This window comes from Staurois parvus, unplaced genomic scaffold (assembly GCF_062004578.1).
Source record: "Staurois parvus isolate SC_StPar_1 unplaced genomic scaffold, SC_StPar_1.0 ptg000258l, whole genome shotgun sequence".
Classification (NCBI taxonomy): Eukaryota; Metazoa; Chordata; class Amphibia; order Anura; family Ranidae; genus Staurois; species Staurois parvus.
In genome coordinates this window covers 5,438,121-5,457,242 of record NW_028318054.1, presented here as the reverse complement: position 1 = coordinate 5,457,242, position 19,122 = coordinate 5,438,121, and the positions used below count along the sequence as shown (strand labels likewise).

At 42.2% G+C, this 19,122-nt stretch overlaps 1 protein-coding gene across 2 annotated transcripts in view; it reads left to right on the top strand.

Annotated features, from left to right (window-relative positions):
- Positions 1–19,122, top strand: part of PHTF1 (putative homeodomain transcription factor 1) — a 166,815-nt gene that overhangs the window by 62,580 nt on the left and 85,113 nt on the right. For both annotated transcript variants that reach the window (XM_089681071.1, XM_089681070.1), the window contains exons 8-9: positions 11,874–12,024; positions 18,195–18,365. In XM_089681071.1, coding sequence (XP_089537197.1) covers positions 11,874–12,024; positions 18,195–18,365 — 322 coding nt within the window. The remainder of the gene's footprint in view (positions 1–11,873; positions 12,025–18,194; positions 18,366–19,122) is intronic.

The window sequence follows — 19,122 nt, the reverse complement described above, 5'->3', positions numbered from 1 at the left end:
CCCACTATTGCTGGCCAGTCCATTCCTGACAACTACAATGATACATTATGGGTGATATGTTAACCTAATAAAAAAGAGAAAAAATAAAATCTCTTAAAAGTGGTATATGTATAAATTGAGCCATACACTATACAGTTTGATTGTACAATTGTAAAAAGAGTTTTAAAAATGTAAATAATGAATAATAAGTAAATAAAACAATTATAGCATAGCGTAATTTCTATTAAAACGATATATTCTTGACAATAAATTGATCCAAAAAAGAATAAATGTACCGTATTTTCCGGCGTATAAGACGACTGGGCGTATAAGACGACCCCCTACTTTTCCTGTTAAAATATAGGGTTTGAGCTATACTCGCCGTATAAGACTACCCCTGTTCCAACGCACACCAAATAAAAATTAAAAAACATCAGATTTGATTTCAATATGGTATGCTATTTCAGTATGGTATTCCAATGATGGGGTGCGATTCCTCCCACTGATACCAATGATGAGGCACTACTCCTCCCACTGACACCAATGATGGGGCACTATCTTATCCACTGACACCAATGATGGGGCACTACTCCTCCCACTGACACCAATGATGGGGCACTATTTTATCCACTGACACCAATGATGGGGCACTATTCCTCCCACCGATACCAATGATGGGATACTATTCCTCCCACTGACACCAATGATGATGCCCCATCATCAGTGTCAGTGTGTGAGGAATAGTGTCCCATCATTAGTCAGTGGGAGGAATAGTGCCCCATCATTGGTGTCAGTGGGAAGAATCGTGCCCCATCATTAGTCAGTGGGAGGAATAGTGCCCCATCATTAGTCAGTGGGAGGAATAGTGCCCCATCACTGGTGTCAGTGGAAAGAATCGTGCCCCATCATTGGTATCAGTGGGAGGAATAGTGCCCCATCATTGGTGTCAGTGGGAGGAATAGTGTCCCATCATTAGTGTCAGTGGGAGGAATAGTGCTCCATCCTTGGTGTCAGTGGGAGGAATAGCACCCCATCATTAGTGTCAGTGGGAGGAATAGCGCCCCATCATTGGTATCAGTGGCAGGAATTGCGCCCCATCATTGGTGTCAGTGGGAGGAATAGTGCCCCATCATTGGTGTCATTGGGAGGAATAGTGCCCCATCATTGGTATCAGTGGGGAGAATAGTGCCTCATCGTTGGTGTCAGTGGGGAGGAGGAATAGTGCCCCATCGTTGGTGTCAGTGGGGGAGGAATAGTGCCCCATCATTGGTATCAGTGGGGAGAATAGTGCCCCATCGTTGGTGTCAGTGGGGAGGAGGAATAGTGCCCCATCGTTGGTGTCAGTGGGAGGAATAGTGCCCCATCGTTGGTGTCAGTGGGGTGCGATTCCTCCCACTGATACCAATGATGAGGCACTACTCCTCCCACTGACACCAATGATGGGGCACTATCTTATCCACTGACACCAATGATGGGGCACTACTCCTCCCACTGACACCAATGATGGGGCACTATTTTATCCACTGACACCAATGATGGGGCACTATTCCTCCCACCGATACCAATGATGGGACACTATTCCTCCCACTGACACCAATGATGATGCCCCATCATTAGTGTCAGTGTGTGAGGAATAGTGTCCCATCATTAGTCAGTGGGAGGAATAGTGCCCCATCATTGGTGTCAGTGGGAAGAATCGTGCCCCATCATTAGTCAGTGGGAGGAATAGTGCCCCATCATTAGTCAGTGGGAGGAATAGTGCCCCATCACTGGTGTCAGTGGAAAGAATCGTGCCCCATCATTGGTATCAGTGGGAGGAATAGTGCCCCATCATTGGTGTCAGTGGGAGGAATAGTGTCCCATCATTAGTGTCAGTGGGAGGAATAGTGCTCCATCATTGGTGTCAGTGGGAGGAATAGCACCCCATCATTAGTGTCAGTGGGAGGAATAGCGCCCCATCATTGGTATCAGTGGCAGGAATTGCGCCCCATCATTGGTGTCAGTGGGAGGAATAGTGCCCCATCATTGGTGTCATTGGGAGGAATAGTGCCCCATCATTGGTATCAGTGGGGAGAATAGTGCCCCATCGTTGGTGTCAGTGGGGAGGAGGAATAGTGCCCCATCGTTGGTGTCAGTGGGGGAGGAATAGTGCCCCATCATTGGTATCAGTGGGGAGAATAGTGCCCCATCGTTGGTGTCAGTGGGGAGGAGGAATAGTGCCCCATCGTTGGTGTCAGTGGGAGGAATAGTGCCCCATCGTTGGTGTCAGTGGGTAGAATAGTGCCCCATCGTTGGTGTCAGTGGGAGGAATAGTGCCCCATCATTGGTGTCAGTGGGGAGGAGAAATAGTGCCCCAATAGTTGGTGTCAGTGGGGAGGAGGAACAGTGCCCCATCGTTGGTGTCAGTGGGGAGAATAGTGCCCCATCATTGGTGTCAGTGGGGAGGAGAAATAGTGCCCCAATAGTTGGTGTCAGTGGGGGAGGAACAGTGCCTCATCGTTGGTGTCAGTGGGGGAGGAACAGTGCCTCATCGTTGGTGTCAGTGTGGATGAGGAATAGTGCCCCATCATTGGTGTCAGTGGGGGAGAGGAGCAGCTGCTCCTTCTTTCAGTTCGGCCGCTCGATTTTCGCGGGGCCGCTCGGCTCCGCCTCCTCGCCCGTGATTGGTTGCCTGTGTGCCTTTCAAGTGCTGGTGAGGAGGCGGAGCCGAGCGGCTGCGCGACCATCGAGCGGCCAAACTGAAAGAAGGAGCAGCCGCGCTTCCTGGACCGGATCGTCGTGGGACTGGAGCCAGGTAAGGTACAGCAGCCCCTCTGTCCACCCCTGTACACCCCTGCCCCTCAAAAAAGTGCCGCCCTGACACCGGATCGCCGTATACCGGCGTATAAGACGACCCCCGACTTTTCAGAAGATTTTCATGAGTTGAAAAGTCGTCTTATACGCCGGAAAATACAGTATGTAAAAAAATGAGTAAAACGATAAATGTATAAATTAAATTATACATATACAATCAGATTGTACAATTGTAAAATGGTACAAAAGATATGATATTAGTGCTAATATGGTTAAGAATTATTACACTTATTATAAAATAATACATTCTGGTTAAAAAGATTTTTTGGACCTAGTAAGAATTAATGTTTAAAAATGACAAAATATATCCAAAGAGCTGATAGGAGTCATACACTGTACGATCTGACTGTCCAATCGCTGAACAAACCCCTCAGATTTTTAAGATTGGTGTTCTATATATTTTAGATAAACTAACAAAGTTGTAGCTGTGTATGAAAAGATACATTTATTATATAAGGGTTAATTACTAGAAAATTAATTTCCCAAATAAACTCAGGATAGACATTTCTGGTCATAGGGTGCTATCTGGTGGTCTAGTCAGGTATCGATTGATTACACATTAATCAATTAAATAATACACCAATGAGAAAGAAGTAAATAATAGCACGTACCCTCTGGGTCGAGTGTCATGGGGTATTGTTCTCAATAGCTAAAACAACAAGTCAGGTAGAAAAAAGGGATCACACATCATAGTCACACATGATGATCGTCATCATTACGATTACATCTCATGTAAAGGGGACACACGCCCATCATCTAAAGACATCATCTAAGGAACATCATTTAGATCTGATCAGACTTCCTCATCTAAGAGACACATCATCATCCAGAAATAAGTCCACCAAGTGATTGGCAGCCATATTGGGAGAGTTTAGCCGATAGCCATTTTAAAGCCTAAACCTATTTGTGGAAGGGTAACTATATTTTCCATATCAATTACTGATTTTTCTGTGTGCAATTATTTTAGGCCAGCTGATTTGCTACCCTATTAGATATCCTAACACCCCAAAATGTGGTAATTTTAATTTGCCGAATTGGTAGAACTTTAGACGGATGTCTCCCGGGAATTTGACTGCAGTGGGTTCATGGGCCAGGCTAGTCAAATGCAGGTTATTATCTACCAAATTTTTATAAAACATAGTATATCTAAAAAAGGTGAAATTCAATTTCATAAGTACATACTTTACAGCAACAAATAATTTTCAAACTTCATTGCAGAATATAGTGTATGTGTCAACCTTATAATCCGACTGTTAGTGGTGTTTGTAAGAGACTTATTAGAAATAAATATGAATTTGTTTTTGATAGTGTGCAGTCTATACTTGCGTCGATCTTGTTGTGTTGTTTAAAGAATTTTCTCCATAGGCAAAATAATTTGACAATAATTAAGTCAGTTAAATTATTTTTATAAATAATTTTTGTATTGTTGGCACTGTTTTTCATCAATTGATTAAATGATCGATTTAGCTGACTAAATTAATTTAGTCAGCTAAATTCCCAGGCAGCATGGGCCACCACTGCCACTCACAATATGTGTACAGTATCCCTGTACCATTGTTGCCCTAGCATTGAGGCAATGCTGTTGCCCAATAGTTCCATAAACTCTCTCAGCATGCAGTGGATCTATTGTATGCTGTATGCAGTGGGGGAAATGTGCAGCAATTGATTTTGTAAGTGTCTGCATGCTGTAGAGACCACGATGAACTGCCATCAGAGATGGGAGGGGCCACAGCTCTGGCAGTATTTTGTGTGAGTGATTTGCAGATTCTTAAATGACCACCCCTTCACATTGGTGATGACTTTTGCAGTGCCTTTTCACATTGGTGGTCAGTGAGTGTCCCCTTTTCCACCGATGTAAGGGACACTTCTCTACCTAAACCAATGTAAAAGCTTTGTCCACTGATCCATGATGTATGGGGACACTCTGTAAGACTTTCATTATGACACGGTAATTGAAATATATGTTATGTGTACAAACACCATGGCACATTTATGCTGTGTATACAGCCAGTAGGCTCAGGTTTTACTTGAGTGCCTCCCATTGTCAGTGCAGTGTGGCTGCATCCAGTGTTTGCTGTAGTGTGCATAGCTTTATTGTTCTCTGTGCAGTAGGGGGTGCCTTTTTGGTCTTTCCCTGCCCTTTGACTGTGCAGCCTAGTTTGTTCAAGCATATAATCAGTGAATCAGTGGCAAATCTTAGCAAACTGACCATTGCAGACAACATGCAAACTTATTAGGAACTAAAACATGTCCAAGGCAGGGGGCAGAGGGAATTACAAAGTCAAAATTCTTGGGTCTCTATAGGGTAACAATTTTCTCATTTGGGCCTTCAGATAAAAAGGTTTAAGAAACCCCTGCTGTGGAGGACATTGTTAGGTAAAGAAACGTTAAAGGAAAGATTTGCTGTCATCCAGGTACTGAAGTTAGTTGATGTCCTGCCAACTTTATTTAACCACTTCCCACCTGGCCCATGTACATAAACGGCTGGACAGTAGCAGTGCCGAAGCAGGTTGCCGTTTATAAATGGCCCCCTTATTCACTGCCTGTGCGCACTCCCTGGGAGCTGATTGGCCAGTCAATGATCACATGAATAGTAGTAAACAAGATGTCACTTCCTGACATCATTGCTTACTACTTGTGAATTATGTGAATGATCACAGAGGTCACATGGTACAAGGCTATTCACAACAGTTTTGTACCATGTGACAAGATGTGACCAATCACAGAAAAATGCAAAAATGCAGCCAGAGAGAAGGAGAAATTATTGCTTTTACAGCCTTTATGGGAGTAAAAGCAATCAGTGTAAAAAAATGAAAAACAAATCTTCATCAACCCCCACAAGTAGTACAGTGTCACTATGGTGACACTGTACTGCTAGGGTGATGGTATGTAAAAAAAAAAAACATAAATAATAATATAAAAAAAAATAAAAATGTAAAATAATTTAGAAAAATTATAATTTTTGGTTCTAAACTAATTTGGGTTATTTTTTTTTTTTACTAAAAAGATAGATGAATACATTTTGGTTAAGATTTATGAAGAAAGATTATTTATTTGCAAAATTTTATAAGAAAAACACTTTTTTTTCAAAATGTTTGGACATTTTCATTTATATAGCAAAACAAAATAAAAATTCCAGTGGTGAATAAATACCACCAAAATAAAGGAAAGGTGGAACTGTCCTGTTGAGCAGAAAAAATTACAATTTTTTTAGTATCTTGGACCATTGATCACAATGAACAATAATATGGGAGAAGAGATGGACAACAGAATAACAGTTGATCATAAAACCTGCTTAGCTTTGCCAAAATTTAAAGGCTTTAGTTGCAACAGAACTTTGAAATGAAGGTGTGACCAGGCTATGGTCAAATCTGTATTTAAATATTCTTAACGTGATTATAAACCCTTATATAAGCCAGCTGAAGTGACTAGCCTCATGTGATAGACAGTAGTGGTGGGTAGAACACCCCAAAATTCTGTTCACGGTTGAACATTCAAACCTAAAGAAAGTTCGACTACAAACTTTGAACTCAATGCAAGTCAATGGGACTGAAAAAAACATTTTAAAAAGTACCGTTTTTAAAGGAGCAGAAATTTTTCACTGCTTAAAGTTAAAACACAATAAAAACTTAATTTAAATATCATGCCTGGGGGTACCCCCTTAAACTACCTGCAAAATTGCACATCTGTACAATGTATAGAACCTGATGCCGCAGGACTAACATTTGTTTTATAAAAATTACATTTTTATAAAAACAAAAAAACAGTGTGAGCCCCCACCCCCCAATTCATACCAGACCCTTTAGGTCTGGTAGGAAGGTTAGGAGGAACCCCACAGTAAAAACAAATTTTAACGTGCGTGGGGTTCCCCCTAAAAGCCATACCAGGCCGTTTAGGCCTGGTAGGACTTTTAAGGGAAACCCCACCCCCAAAAAATTGGAGAAAAAAGTGTGGCCCCCCCCCCTAATTTCCTACTAGACCCTTGAGCACAGGCCTGGCATGCCAGGAAAGGGGGGGATGAATGAGTACCTCCCTGCAGCTTACCACTGTCCCAGTGCCAATGAGGACAAAGGTCTCTTCCCCACAACCCTTGCCCGGTGGTTGTGGGGGTTTGCGGGCAGGCGAGCTCATGCTACTTCCCCTTGTGAATAAGTAAGGGGTACCCATTCACTAAAGGGTTAAATTTGGAAAAATAAAGAGACCAGTCTTTTGAAAAACTACTATTGAACAAAAAACAAAACAAAAGTTTTTGAGAATTCCTTTATTTATTAAAAAAAAGTCCAAAAATGGTCCCATTGATGTAATCCATCGTCAGTCAGTGTCCAGCTTTGTCACGATGAGGCCAACTCGCCAAAATACTAAAAACCCAACGGCTGCCAACCCATCCACATGGCCTGGTAAGCCACGGAAGGGAGAGAGAGATCGTTTTCCTCCTTTCCTGTGCTCGGATCAAGGGTCTGGTGGGAATGTAGGGGGGACCCCACACTCCCCCCCATTTTTTCCCCTTAAAAGTACTACCAGGCCTAAAGGGCCTGGTATGGCTTTTAGGGGGAACCCCACACACTTTTCCCTCCATTTTTGGGAGGCGGGGTTACCCTTAAAAGTCCAACCAGGCCTAAAGGGCCTGGTATGGCTTTTAGAGGAAATCCAACACACTTAAAAAAAAATAAATTACTGTGGGGTCACTCCTAACCTCCCTACAAGACCTAGATTAGGGGGGGGGGGGTATGTATTTTTTGTTTTATTTTTTAATCTTAATTTTTTTTTTATAATTTTTTTTTTCGCGGAGAAATAAATAAATAATAATAATATAGTGTGGGGACTGCACTGTGAGAGCGCAGTGCATTGTGGCGTGTTTGACAGTGAACAGTTGGTGTTGCCTTCACACCGTAACCCTTCAGAGTTATTCTTGACCAGTGCAAAATTGGACCCTGCTCTAACAATTTAAATTATATGCACCTGTCACACAGGGTGTTGAAAAAATGGATCTTGGGTGTTGATGCCTTTACACTGTAACCCCTTACAGTTATTCTTGATGAGCGCGGGAATTGGTGCTGCTCTAAAAAACTGAAATGATATGCACCTGTCACACAGGTGCGGAAAAATTGGGCCTTAAGTGTTAGTGGTGCCTGAACACTTAACCCCTCACAGTTACTCTTAGTGAGCACAGGAATGGGACCTGCTGTTACAAAATTGTAAACAATTTGAAAAATATTGTAAACAATTTAAATTAGATGCACCTGTCAAACAGGTGCAGAAAAATTGGGCCTTGGGTGTTGGTGGTGCCTGAACACTGTAACCCCTCACAGTTACTCTTGGTGAACGCAGGAATGCCCTGCTGTTAAAAATTGTTAAGAATTTAAAAGAAATTAAATTACATACACCTGTCAAACAGGAGCAGAAAAATTGGGCCTTAGATGTTGGTGTTGCCTGAACACTGGAACCCTTCACAGTTACTCTTGCTGGGAGCAGGAATGGGCCCTGTTGTTACAAAATTGTTAAAATAGAAAAAATTGTGAAGAAATTAAATTAGATGCACCTGTGAAAAAGATGCAGAAAAAGTAGCCCTTTTCTTGCTGAGCACAGGAATGGGCCCTGCTGTTAAAAATCATTAAACATTAGAATATAAATTTAATCAGTTACATCATCATCAGGGGCTTGATAGCTGCTGTTAATCCAGGACAGATTCATTTTGATAAATGTCAGCCAGTCAACGGAGTCTGTGGACAGACACGCTCTTTTATCCATCACAAAACTTCTAGCAGCACTAAATGTCCATTTGGAAAGCACACTGGATGCAGGACAGGCCAGTAACTCGATTGCATATTGAGCAAGTTTTGGCAAGTGATCCATCCTCAAGACCCTGTAACCCAGTGATCCTCAGTTGGAAAGGTCTCCAAGTCTGCTCTTGTCCCTAGATAATCCTGTACCATATGATGCAGATATTACCGATGGATGCTTAAACCTAACAGCCCTGTGTGCTGAGGACTAAAGAATTGTTTAAAGGCATCGGTCAGCCGGCCGCCTTCTCCACCGCTTTTGACCAAATGAAGCCTCAGAAACACGTCCAGGAAATGCTAACCTTCCTGTGACTAGAAAGGTGTTAGACAAATTTTTCTTCAAGGCGTCCTCAAGATGTCTCATCCTCTGCTCCTTCTGCGAAGGCAGGATGATCTGTGCAACTTTACTCTTGTAACGTGGACAAAGAGGGGTTGCCAACCAGTAATGATCCCTTTCCTTGATACCACGAATCGCAGGCTTTGCAGAATCAGGGAGCCCATGCAATGTAAGTTTAAGATTCTGAGTCCTCTGGGTCACTGAGGATGACACTGTCAGGATCTACCTCCTCCCAGCCATATACTACTCCTGGCTGGGTTTCTGGGGACTGAAGGCCATCCCTTGAAGACTGCCATATGTTCTCCTCTAATTCCATGTTGCCACAATCCTTCTCCTCCTGTTCTGTCCCTGCAGGAATGGTATCTGCATAAAGTTGGCCTTGAGAGGAAAGTAAGTCCTCCTCTTCCTCCCGCTGTTCTGTTTCAAGTGCCCCATCCATGATTCCCCTCCCCTGAGCCTGTCCTTGTGCCATACTCACACAGGTACTCATTAATGGCCCACTGCTGTGTGTGCAGCTGCTACAGTATTGACAATATTGAGTTCCACTTGTCATGTCACAAATGAGCCAATTGGTGAGCAGGTTGAATTCCCGTTGAATTTCAGCCAGCCAAACACTGGCTGTGTATGACTGCCGGAAATGGCCACAGACTTTTCTGGGCTGCCTCAGAAGATCTTGTAAACCGGTGTGGCTCCTGTCCTCTAGACAGACCAACTGAAGCACCGCATGGCATCTTTTCGCCTGAGTCTGCGTAGCCCCTTGAACGCTTAGGGGGTACAATGCTGCTGGTGCTGCAAAACAAAATTAAAATAAAATAAATGTAAAAAATTTAAGAAAGCCAAAAGAAAAAGGGGAATTATGCCCAAAATATTTTTGCTGCTGTGCCAAAAAAAAAGGAAACCACTGACGACGCAGACGGAGGGACACTTGCGACACAGAAGGGAGAACAGTAATGATGCAGCAACAGAACCTGATGCTGCAAAACAAACAAACAAGCAAATAAATAAATGCGAACAGTGGTAATGCAGAAGTGCTGTGGAAAACACTGACACTTCAGTGACACCACTACACTGCTCTTCTCAACACCGCACTAGACTGTCACTGACTACACTACACTGTCTCCTAACACACCACTAACTAGCTTCTCTACTAACACCAACACATTACACAAGGCTGCTGTGTAAGCAGCCTTATATAGTGTGGGGCATGGACTTAGTCCATGAGCCATGACTGGCCAAAGTCACTGAGGTTTTGGCCAATCATGGCTCTCACAGTGCAAAGGTTCTGTGATTTGTCAAAGCATTGCACCTGACTTGTGGTCAGGTGCATTGCTTTGGCTAATCATGGCTCTCAATGCACTGTGAGAGCACTTATCATTCCTGTGTTCGCTGTGTGGTCGAACTTATGTTTGACTTGCACATCCAGGTCAACACTAATAGACAGTGATGAATTTAATTCTCCTACATAAGATGGACATATAGCCTTCTCTACTCTACAGCCTTCAAAAGTAGACAGTTTAGATGATATTTTCCAGCTTCCAGCAGGAAGGGGTTGGGGACAGGATGTCACACACTATACCACACAGAGCTGAGTGTAATCTGATACCTGATTGGAGAGAAAGGACACCCCCTATCTACACAGCCTCATAAAGAAACATGCACATTTGAGGCTGTCAATCACTTGCTGTATGCTGGGGAAGGGGGGTTGAGCCATCTCCCAGGATTTCCTGCTGATAGCAGTGGAAAAAGAGCACAGAAGGGATCCACACTAAGTACTATGGAGGTGAGTACACACTTTGAAAGAATATATTTTGTTTATTTTTTATTTCAAAGGTTTATGGCCACTTTAACAAGCCGTAGTTGAGCTGTAAAATCAGCCCTTACTGACCTGTGCAGCTGCAGGCACCGTGGAAAAAGTCATCCTTAGTGTTCACAGCAGAAGCATTGACATTGGTAAGGTCATTCTCTTAACAATGCCACTTACCCTGCCCTCCTTCGCAGAGCATTTGCTTTGTGTTTACATTTCAAAATAACATACTGGAAGGCGGGAGGGCTGCAAAGTCACTGCTAGAAGGGAGCAGAGTGAGCTGAGTACTGACCCCCATTCATTCCAATAAATGTGCTTACCCTTGGTGGCCTTGCAAAGGTTATTTTGTATCAGGCAGGACCACACAGTGAAGATCACAACAAATAAGTATTTTACCAAGTGGGTTGCTCTCATGGAATTACTTAAAAACAACTTAATTTAAAGAAAAGTTGTCTTGTAACCATTTTGATGCCAATGACATATTCTACACAGGGTGCAACACAGGGCAAAAGACTGTCTTCCTAATCCCAAAAATTATCTTCATTCACATAATAATAGAAACAATTTGAATCTGTAAAACTTATGAGTTTTAGACCACTGTATCTTTTTCTTTTTTAACTAAATATAGGGAAAAAGTATGTGAACACGTAGGATAATGACTCAGTGTTAAAGGCCAGTCAGAGACATGCAGAATACAGTTCTATTCAAGTGTATACTACTATTTCTGAATACTCATCAGTAGAAAATTAGTGGTTTTGGCACTTATTCATTTAAACCTCTGACACCTTAGCGGATATCTGCTTAGAAGCTACATGGAGTCAGACCTCTTCATGCTGCTTGACACTCTTGATAATTATTCAAGGGAAATGCTCCCAGAGTGGATTTTTTTTTGCACTGTATCATTAATCCTGGCACTGACACACTTGTAGAAGCATTACTTTCTGTAACGAGTGAACTGCTGTGTATACAAACCCTCATTTACTAGAGACATATCTTTTTGTGTTGACTTGGTAAGTTTGTGACTTAATTAATATTAATTAATTTTTCATAGTAAAGATATCAGATTCTCATAGTAGGTCATAAAGAACTTATTGTAATCAAATGTCTTTTTTTCTTTTAGGGTCAACAGAAAAATTCTACCTAGAAAAGCATACAAGATAAACCAGGGCCCATTAAGTGAAAATGTCGGAAGGAGGGGAGCTGATACCTGTATGTGTGAATCGTACTGCTTACTGTGCAGGCCTGTAATAACAACTGGAAGAAAGATTCTGGTAACTACCTATACAAAGTTTTTGATTTCCACAAAGCATGTTGAGAAGCACCACAGGAACAGCAGAGTCTCCACTTACCTTTTGGCCTAAGACCAGGATAGGTTACTCTACTGACCAATAGGAATGTGTGCAAGCAGTCTTCTGCTGTGGTTTATACCACCTTTTAACTATGGCAGTTTTGTTTTAATGACAGTGGTCCAATTAAGCCCACTTTTACAACTTTTTTCATGGCCCTAAACCCTATATGTTATGTTTTGCGACTACTTTTTGCTTTGCTGTGCTTCCTGTTCTACTCTATAGCGGTCTATGAAGTGCAAACTAATATACATCTTGCTATTTTTCATAAAGTATGTATTTTTTTCTCATCCATTGAGGGACATAGGAATTCAAATAATGTGGGGTTATACTTCTGCCTACAGGAGGATTAGACACTGGCAAACAAAAAAAAGTATTGGCAAGCCTAGGATAACCTGTCTTGTATCAAGCATGTCTCTGCTCTGCTGAGAAAAGTATAACAATTGTTTGCTTTTTCACAATTATTTTTCTATTGAATTTCAGACACTTGAGTGGTTCTTTATGTGGAATCTGGATCAGCCTTTCCTCAGCCTGACTGGGGTGTTGTACCCAGACCCTGTTGGAATGGGCATTGCATGGCTAACCTGGAATGTGACCTTCAAGCACTGGGTTTTACTCATGGTGCTTTTTAGACATTAGGTACTGATAAAAGGTAGCCTTGGGGCCTTTTTCAGGTCTAGAGCCATGGCATTGCCTCAGCACTTGCCCTGTTTCTTATGCATTGCAAAATACTATAGCCCTGTTGAACTCCAATCCATTCCTACTGCACGCCTACAATAATTTGGTCACTGCTTGGGTTTGTGAGCACGCAAGTCCTTGCCTTGCACCTTGGCCCTAGTTACTTCTACACAATGTATTCTCATTATGCCTGTAAATAGACATAATGGGGATAGTCCTGCTGCTGTAGGTGACTCCTGCTCACGCTTTCCTAACAGTTCCAGGGACGTTTACTCTCTACCACCTGAGGCAGAGGACAGCTCATGATTGAGCTTGCATGAGTGCCCCCATAGCAAGCCCCTTGCACTCTGCAGGGGGGAGGAGCCAGGAACGGACAGAGGACTCCAGAAAGGGAGGACTGGAGCTGCTCTATTCAAAGCCATTGCACAGAGCAGGTAAGTATGACAACCTAGTTAATTTTTTTTTTAAGTACGTTTACAATCACTTTAAGGCCAATCTACCTAGAACAGCTGGTCTTTTTTTTTCCCAGGTTCCTACCAGAACCTGTTGCTGCAAGTGGCTTGGACCCATTTCATGTTGACTATATCAGGTTGTGGGTCTTTTACTCCCTACATGGGAATTTGTTGTTGACACCTGTTTTTCATAGGTTCTGGTTGGTCAGCTCCTTGCTTGGTCCAGGTTTCAGCGTCACCTTCTGTGTCAAGTCATTACTCTGTAGTGATGACCCTTTCTATCTTGGTCTTGAATATCAAATTGATTCTCTGTGTCCTTCCTCTTTTCATGTTGGCAGGGTTCCCTATCTGGTCTTGACCTCATCCATACTAAATTAGGGCATTGGTCCTTCAGGCACTTTTTTTGCTGTAGGCAGTCCTCAGTTTTGTTTGTTGGGTCTGTTGGTGGCTGCTAGTGTTGCCTACCCCTCAGTTGGTCTGGTTTTTGATGCACCAACAGTAACTGAATTCCTGTGTCCCTCAATAAATGAGAAAGAAAAAAGGATTTTTTTACTGTTAGAAAAATCCTTTTCTTGGAGACTTTGGAGTTATACAGCTCTATGTTTATTTTCATGCTGTTGGTACTGCATGCTACAAACCAAGACATGCTAGGTTGAGGAAAGGTTATCCTGGGCTTGTCTCCTTTTATTGGTTCGCTTGTGTCCAGTTCTCCTGCAGATGGCAGTATAACTCAACAATATCTGACTTCCCTGATGATCGGTGCCGATCCCCGCTCTGACAACTGCCGGTTCTCGGCAGTACTTTCCTCACGATCTGACAGCGTGAGGAAAGTGCAGCCGAGAACCGGCAGTTGCATTTCCCTGTGATCAGCGTGTCATTGGACACCGCTGATCACGTGGTAAAAGGCCGGTGGGATCGGCCTTTCACCACATCACGATATATATGGTTGAAATTAGCAGATTTACTCTGAGCATCTCCAGCATTGAGGAGAAGTTCCCGAGTAGATTTTATAGAGGCTTTTCGGCATCAGATATATTCTATGTAGTATTTTGAATTGGATCAATCAGTTTCTACTGGCAACCAACTGTGAGAAGGGGTATTCTCACATATCTTCCCAATCTTCGTCATCGATATCTGGAACACACACCTGCCATTTGAAGCAGAGACCCTCCATGCCAACATGAACAGAGGGCATGAGTGCTTTATACAATTCAGAAGGTGATTTGGTTAGGGAAGCATCCCAGAGCAAGGTTTCAAGATCAGAAGGAGTAAGGTCCAAGGAAAGTCAGAAACAAATATTTAAAAAAGGGAATATACGCTATGCAACAGTTTAAGGGGGAAGGGCAGGAAGGTTCAATTTTAAGTTTGTGAATATCTAAAATGCTCTTTTGCCATGCCGTAATTCAGTAGGGAAAGCAATATATGTTTTTAGTGCCCTTCTAATAATTACAGTGTATGTATAGGTTCACATTGAGAGTGACCATGCTTAAAGTGTAGGCAAACAGCTCAATACACAGAAGATGCATATCTGTGAACTGTCTTATCTGCCCATGATATGTAATCCTGATCAGTGTAGTGACCTAATCCAAAAACCCCTTCCAAATACTGTGAAAGGTCCTCATTGGGCCTCATCATTTACTTTTCTCCATTGTAGTCAAACTAATGCAGCTTGGTCTAGACTGGTTGTATAGTGAAAGAACAATTGTTCAATGATGAGGTTATGTCTGTGATTTCTCTTCCAATCAGGAAGCTCCATATTTAATTGCAATGCAGTGAAGCCTAGTTGTCTTCTAGAGCTGACCTTCCTCTGCCATTCTAAATACTGATATGCAGAGAATTACAGGATAGTAAAAGGCAGTCAGGGATACTATTTTAAATATTTTTAAGCATTTTAAATTAATGCATAACTGGAATATTATGAAATACACATTTCTGTCTACACTTGAATGTTAAAGGTTGAACATAAGGGAGAAAAAAATATTTAATGCAGTTTTGTGTTCATTAAAAAAGCAACTGAATGCGTTTTATGTATATTTGCATAAGTATCTATATTTTGTCTTTGTTTTAACATCATATAATTCTCTCTGTCTGGAAGGGTACCTGTAAACCAAAACAGTTTGGTTCACTTACACAGTATGTACTGTGTATTTAGCCATTTGATTTGAGTTCTTACTAGCAAACAGGCTCAGAGCAGTGTTGGGTCAATCAGTTTTTTGCACCTTCTTTTCTTCTGCCCTCTGTAAAACTGCTGAAGACTAACATCAAAGTTGACCAAACTGTTGACAGCATGTGATAACAGCATACCTTTAAAATGAGCCTGTAGTCTTTGCATCTTTAGGAAGCTTGTTTTTCTGCACAATGGCAAGCACCTCCAGGAACCTGCTGGTACCTAAATTTTCTTTTTGCAAAGTGATGGGAGCCCAAAACCTTGGGACATACTGTATATAGATATGAAGTTTAGCCTGTCTTTTTACATATACACTATATTGCCAAACGTATTGGGACACCCCTTTAAATTATTGGATTTAGGTGTTCCAATCACCTCCATTACCACAGATGTATAAAATCAAGCATCTAGGCATGCAGACTAATTCTACAAACATTTCTGAAAGAATGGGTTGCTCTCAGGAGCTCAGTGAATTCAAGCGTGGTACCGTGATAGGTTGCCACCTGTGCAATAAGTCCATCAGTGAAATTTCCTTGCTACTAAATATTGCACGGTCAACTGTTAGTGGTATGACAGCAAAATGGTAAAACTAGGAACAACAGCAACTCAGCCACAAAGTGGTAGGCCACGTAAAATGACAGAGCGGGGTCAGCATATGCTGAAGTGCACAGTGTGCAGAAGTCACCAACTGTCTGCAGAGTCAATAGCTAAAGATCTCGAAACTCGAAACTTTGTATGGCCTTCAGATTAGCACAACAACAGTACATAGACAGCTTCATGGAATGGGTTTCCATGGCCAAGCAGATGCATCCAAGCCTTACATCACCAAGTGCAATGCAAAGCATCTGATGCAGTGGTCTAAAGCACGCTGCCATTGGACTCTAGAGCGGTGGAGACGTGTTATCTGGAATGATTAATCAAGCTTCTCTGTCTGGCAATCCGATAGACATGTCTGGGTTTGGCGATAGCTAGGAGAATGGTACTTGCGTGACTGAATTGTGCCAAGTGTAAAGTTTTTTGTGGAGGGGGGGATTATGGTGTGGGGTTGTTTTTCAGGGGTTAGGCTTGTCCCCTTAGTTCCAGTGGAGGGAACTCTTAAGGCCTCAGCATACCAAGACATTTTGGACAATTTCATCTTCCCAACTTTGTGGGAACAGTTTGGGGATGGCCCCTTCCTGTTCCAACATGACTGCGCACCAATGCACAAAGCAAGGTCCATAAAGACATGGATGAGCGAGTTTGGGGTGGAGGAACTTAACTGGCTTGCACAGAAACCTGACCTCAACCTGATAGAACACCTTTGGGATGAATTAGAGCAGAGACTGTGAGCCAGGCCTTCTCATCTGACATCAGTGCCTGACCTCATAAATGTGCTTCTGGAAGAATGATCAAACATTCTCATAGACACACTCCTAAACCTTGTGGACAGCCTTCCCAGAAGAGTTGAAGCTGTTATAGCTGCAAAGGATGGGACAACTCAGTATTGAACCCTATGGGATACCGTTAAAGTTCATGTGCATGTAAAGGCAGGTGTCCCAATACTTTTGGCAATATAGTGTATCTCTACTTGTTAGTGAGATGAACAATATACTAATAGATCAGTAGGAGGAGTCGGAACAGGAACAACTAATGCTTCACCTTCCTAGCTACTGAGACCCTTCAGCCATGAATCATTCAGATCAGCTCACTGATTTACACAGTCTACTTTTTGAGGTAACATTTGTTTTATAGAGGCTTCTGACTACTTAAAAAAATCTAATAATACTGATAGTCACAACTCTCCCCCCCAACTTCAAACATGTACCAACAAGGATCATGCACCATTTTAAGCACAGTAATGTCAGGGCCATGCACCAGCACCCACACAGATGTGAAATTGGGAGCAGTGGCTGTTCCTGTGCAACCGCTGCATCCCAACTGACATGAATGGGGCTGCCTGCACATGGCTGCAGGGAACAACTGTGTATCCTATGTGGGCAAAACATGGCCCTCACATGGGTGTACACTTAAGGCCTTATTTTCTTGTTTCTGAGTCATCTATAGGTATCTTATCCCTTTGAAAGAGAACCTAAACAATTCAAGGTTGCCACACATTTGTCAGCTGGTAGATATGCCAAGGGTTGATTTGCACAAACCAGTGAGCTGTATCTTTAGACACAGGTTACTGCTCTGCCCTTATTCTTCAAATAAATGGCCTTTGATGTGATGCTTCCACTCATTTCTGTGGCTGAGTGGACCTGCCATGGAGACATTTGGTGTTAACACCGTTGAAAACACCAGTGGATCAATAAAGCAGAACTTCTACGAACAATTAATAGCCTATTAAAAGATAAAATAAAAAATGCAGTTTTTGATGCAAAATTCAGCTTTAATCTAGAGATTTCCCCACCATATTTTTTTCTGTCAGTAGATGTTCTTAGTCTGATCACCACCACCTTTTATCCCACCACATTTCCCCTAAACTCGAATTGCCCTGGACCCACCCCTAGTCTGTGACTGGACAGTGAAACGAGAAGCATCACAGTGATGAGCTCATTTCTCTGTCACCCTGCTTTCTCCTCCTATCAGCTTGCTTCTCATCAGCACATGAGCCAATTGGTTCCTTGCTTCTTCCTCTCTTTTTTGATGATTTTTCTATTTGTTATGTACATTTGTGTTTCTGTTGCAGTTGTACCGAAACCATATTTGCAAAAGATAATCTAAATTTCCAAACCATACTATAGTAATTGTGTGTTTGTTAGGTTTGGTGTGTACATTCATGAAATTGTCTGATCTTTTTACATGTAATGTCTTGCTAGAGTGAAATTAGACAAGATGGTAATGGGATTTCAGAAGATTTGTCAAGCGAGGAAGATGCAGACACAAGGCATGAATTCTTGTCTCCGCGGAGTGTAGAGGGGGCATCAAGTGATAATGGATGCACTTTAACAAGGAGGAACGTGAATTCATCTGTCAACAAGAGATCCCAGGTTACTGTTATAACAATGCAATAGCTAAATACTTACTGATGCCCGATTATGTTCTCATGTGACTATTTCTCTACTTAAAATGTCATTTCAGATTTCACACACAGACGCGCACTCTTTTTTGTGCTCTGTTGCCATATATCTCTCTTGTGCCATTTTTCGTCGTTTTTTTTAACATTCACATTTGCATATACATGCTTTCTTTTTTCATCCTTTTTCATGCCCCTACTCTAGCCCTCCCTTCCATGATATGCTTCTAAAATAAGGCTGGCCATATATGGTTAGTTTTTTCATTCAGTCAGTGAGCTAAAAGAAAAAAAAAACTAACAGAGGCAGATGGTGAAATTGTGACATGGGGGTTGATTTACTAAAGGCAAATAGGCTACGCACTGCAAGTGCAGCCCAAGTGCACTTGGAAGGGCACTCCAAATGCACTGAAAGTGCACTTGCTCTAGATCTGAGGGGAACATGCAAGGAAAATAAAAATAGCATTTTTGCTTGCACATGATTTTGCTTGCACATGATTGGATGAAAGAAATCAGAAGAGCTTCGACTCATTTCAGAGCTCCCCCGAGGATCTAAAGCAACTGCACTTGCAGTACACAGTATATTTATCTTTAGTAAATCAGCCCCATTGCATTCTAACTGTGGCCCCCACCACTGTCAGAATACTTTGATCAGTGGTTGCAGCTGCTGATAGTAAAAACATTTTCTGGCATGTCATTTTTACAGAAGTCAATGAAATAATCGCCTTTTATCG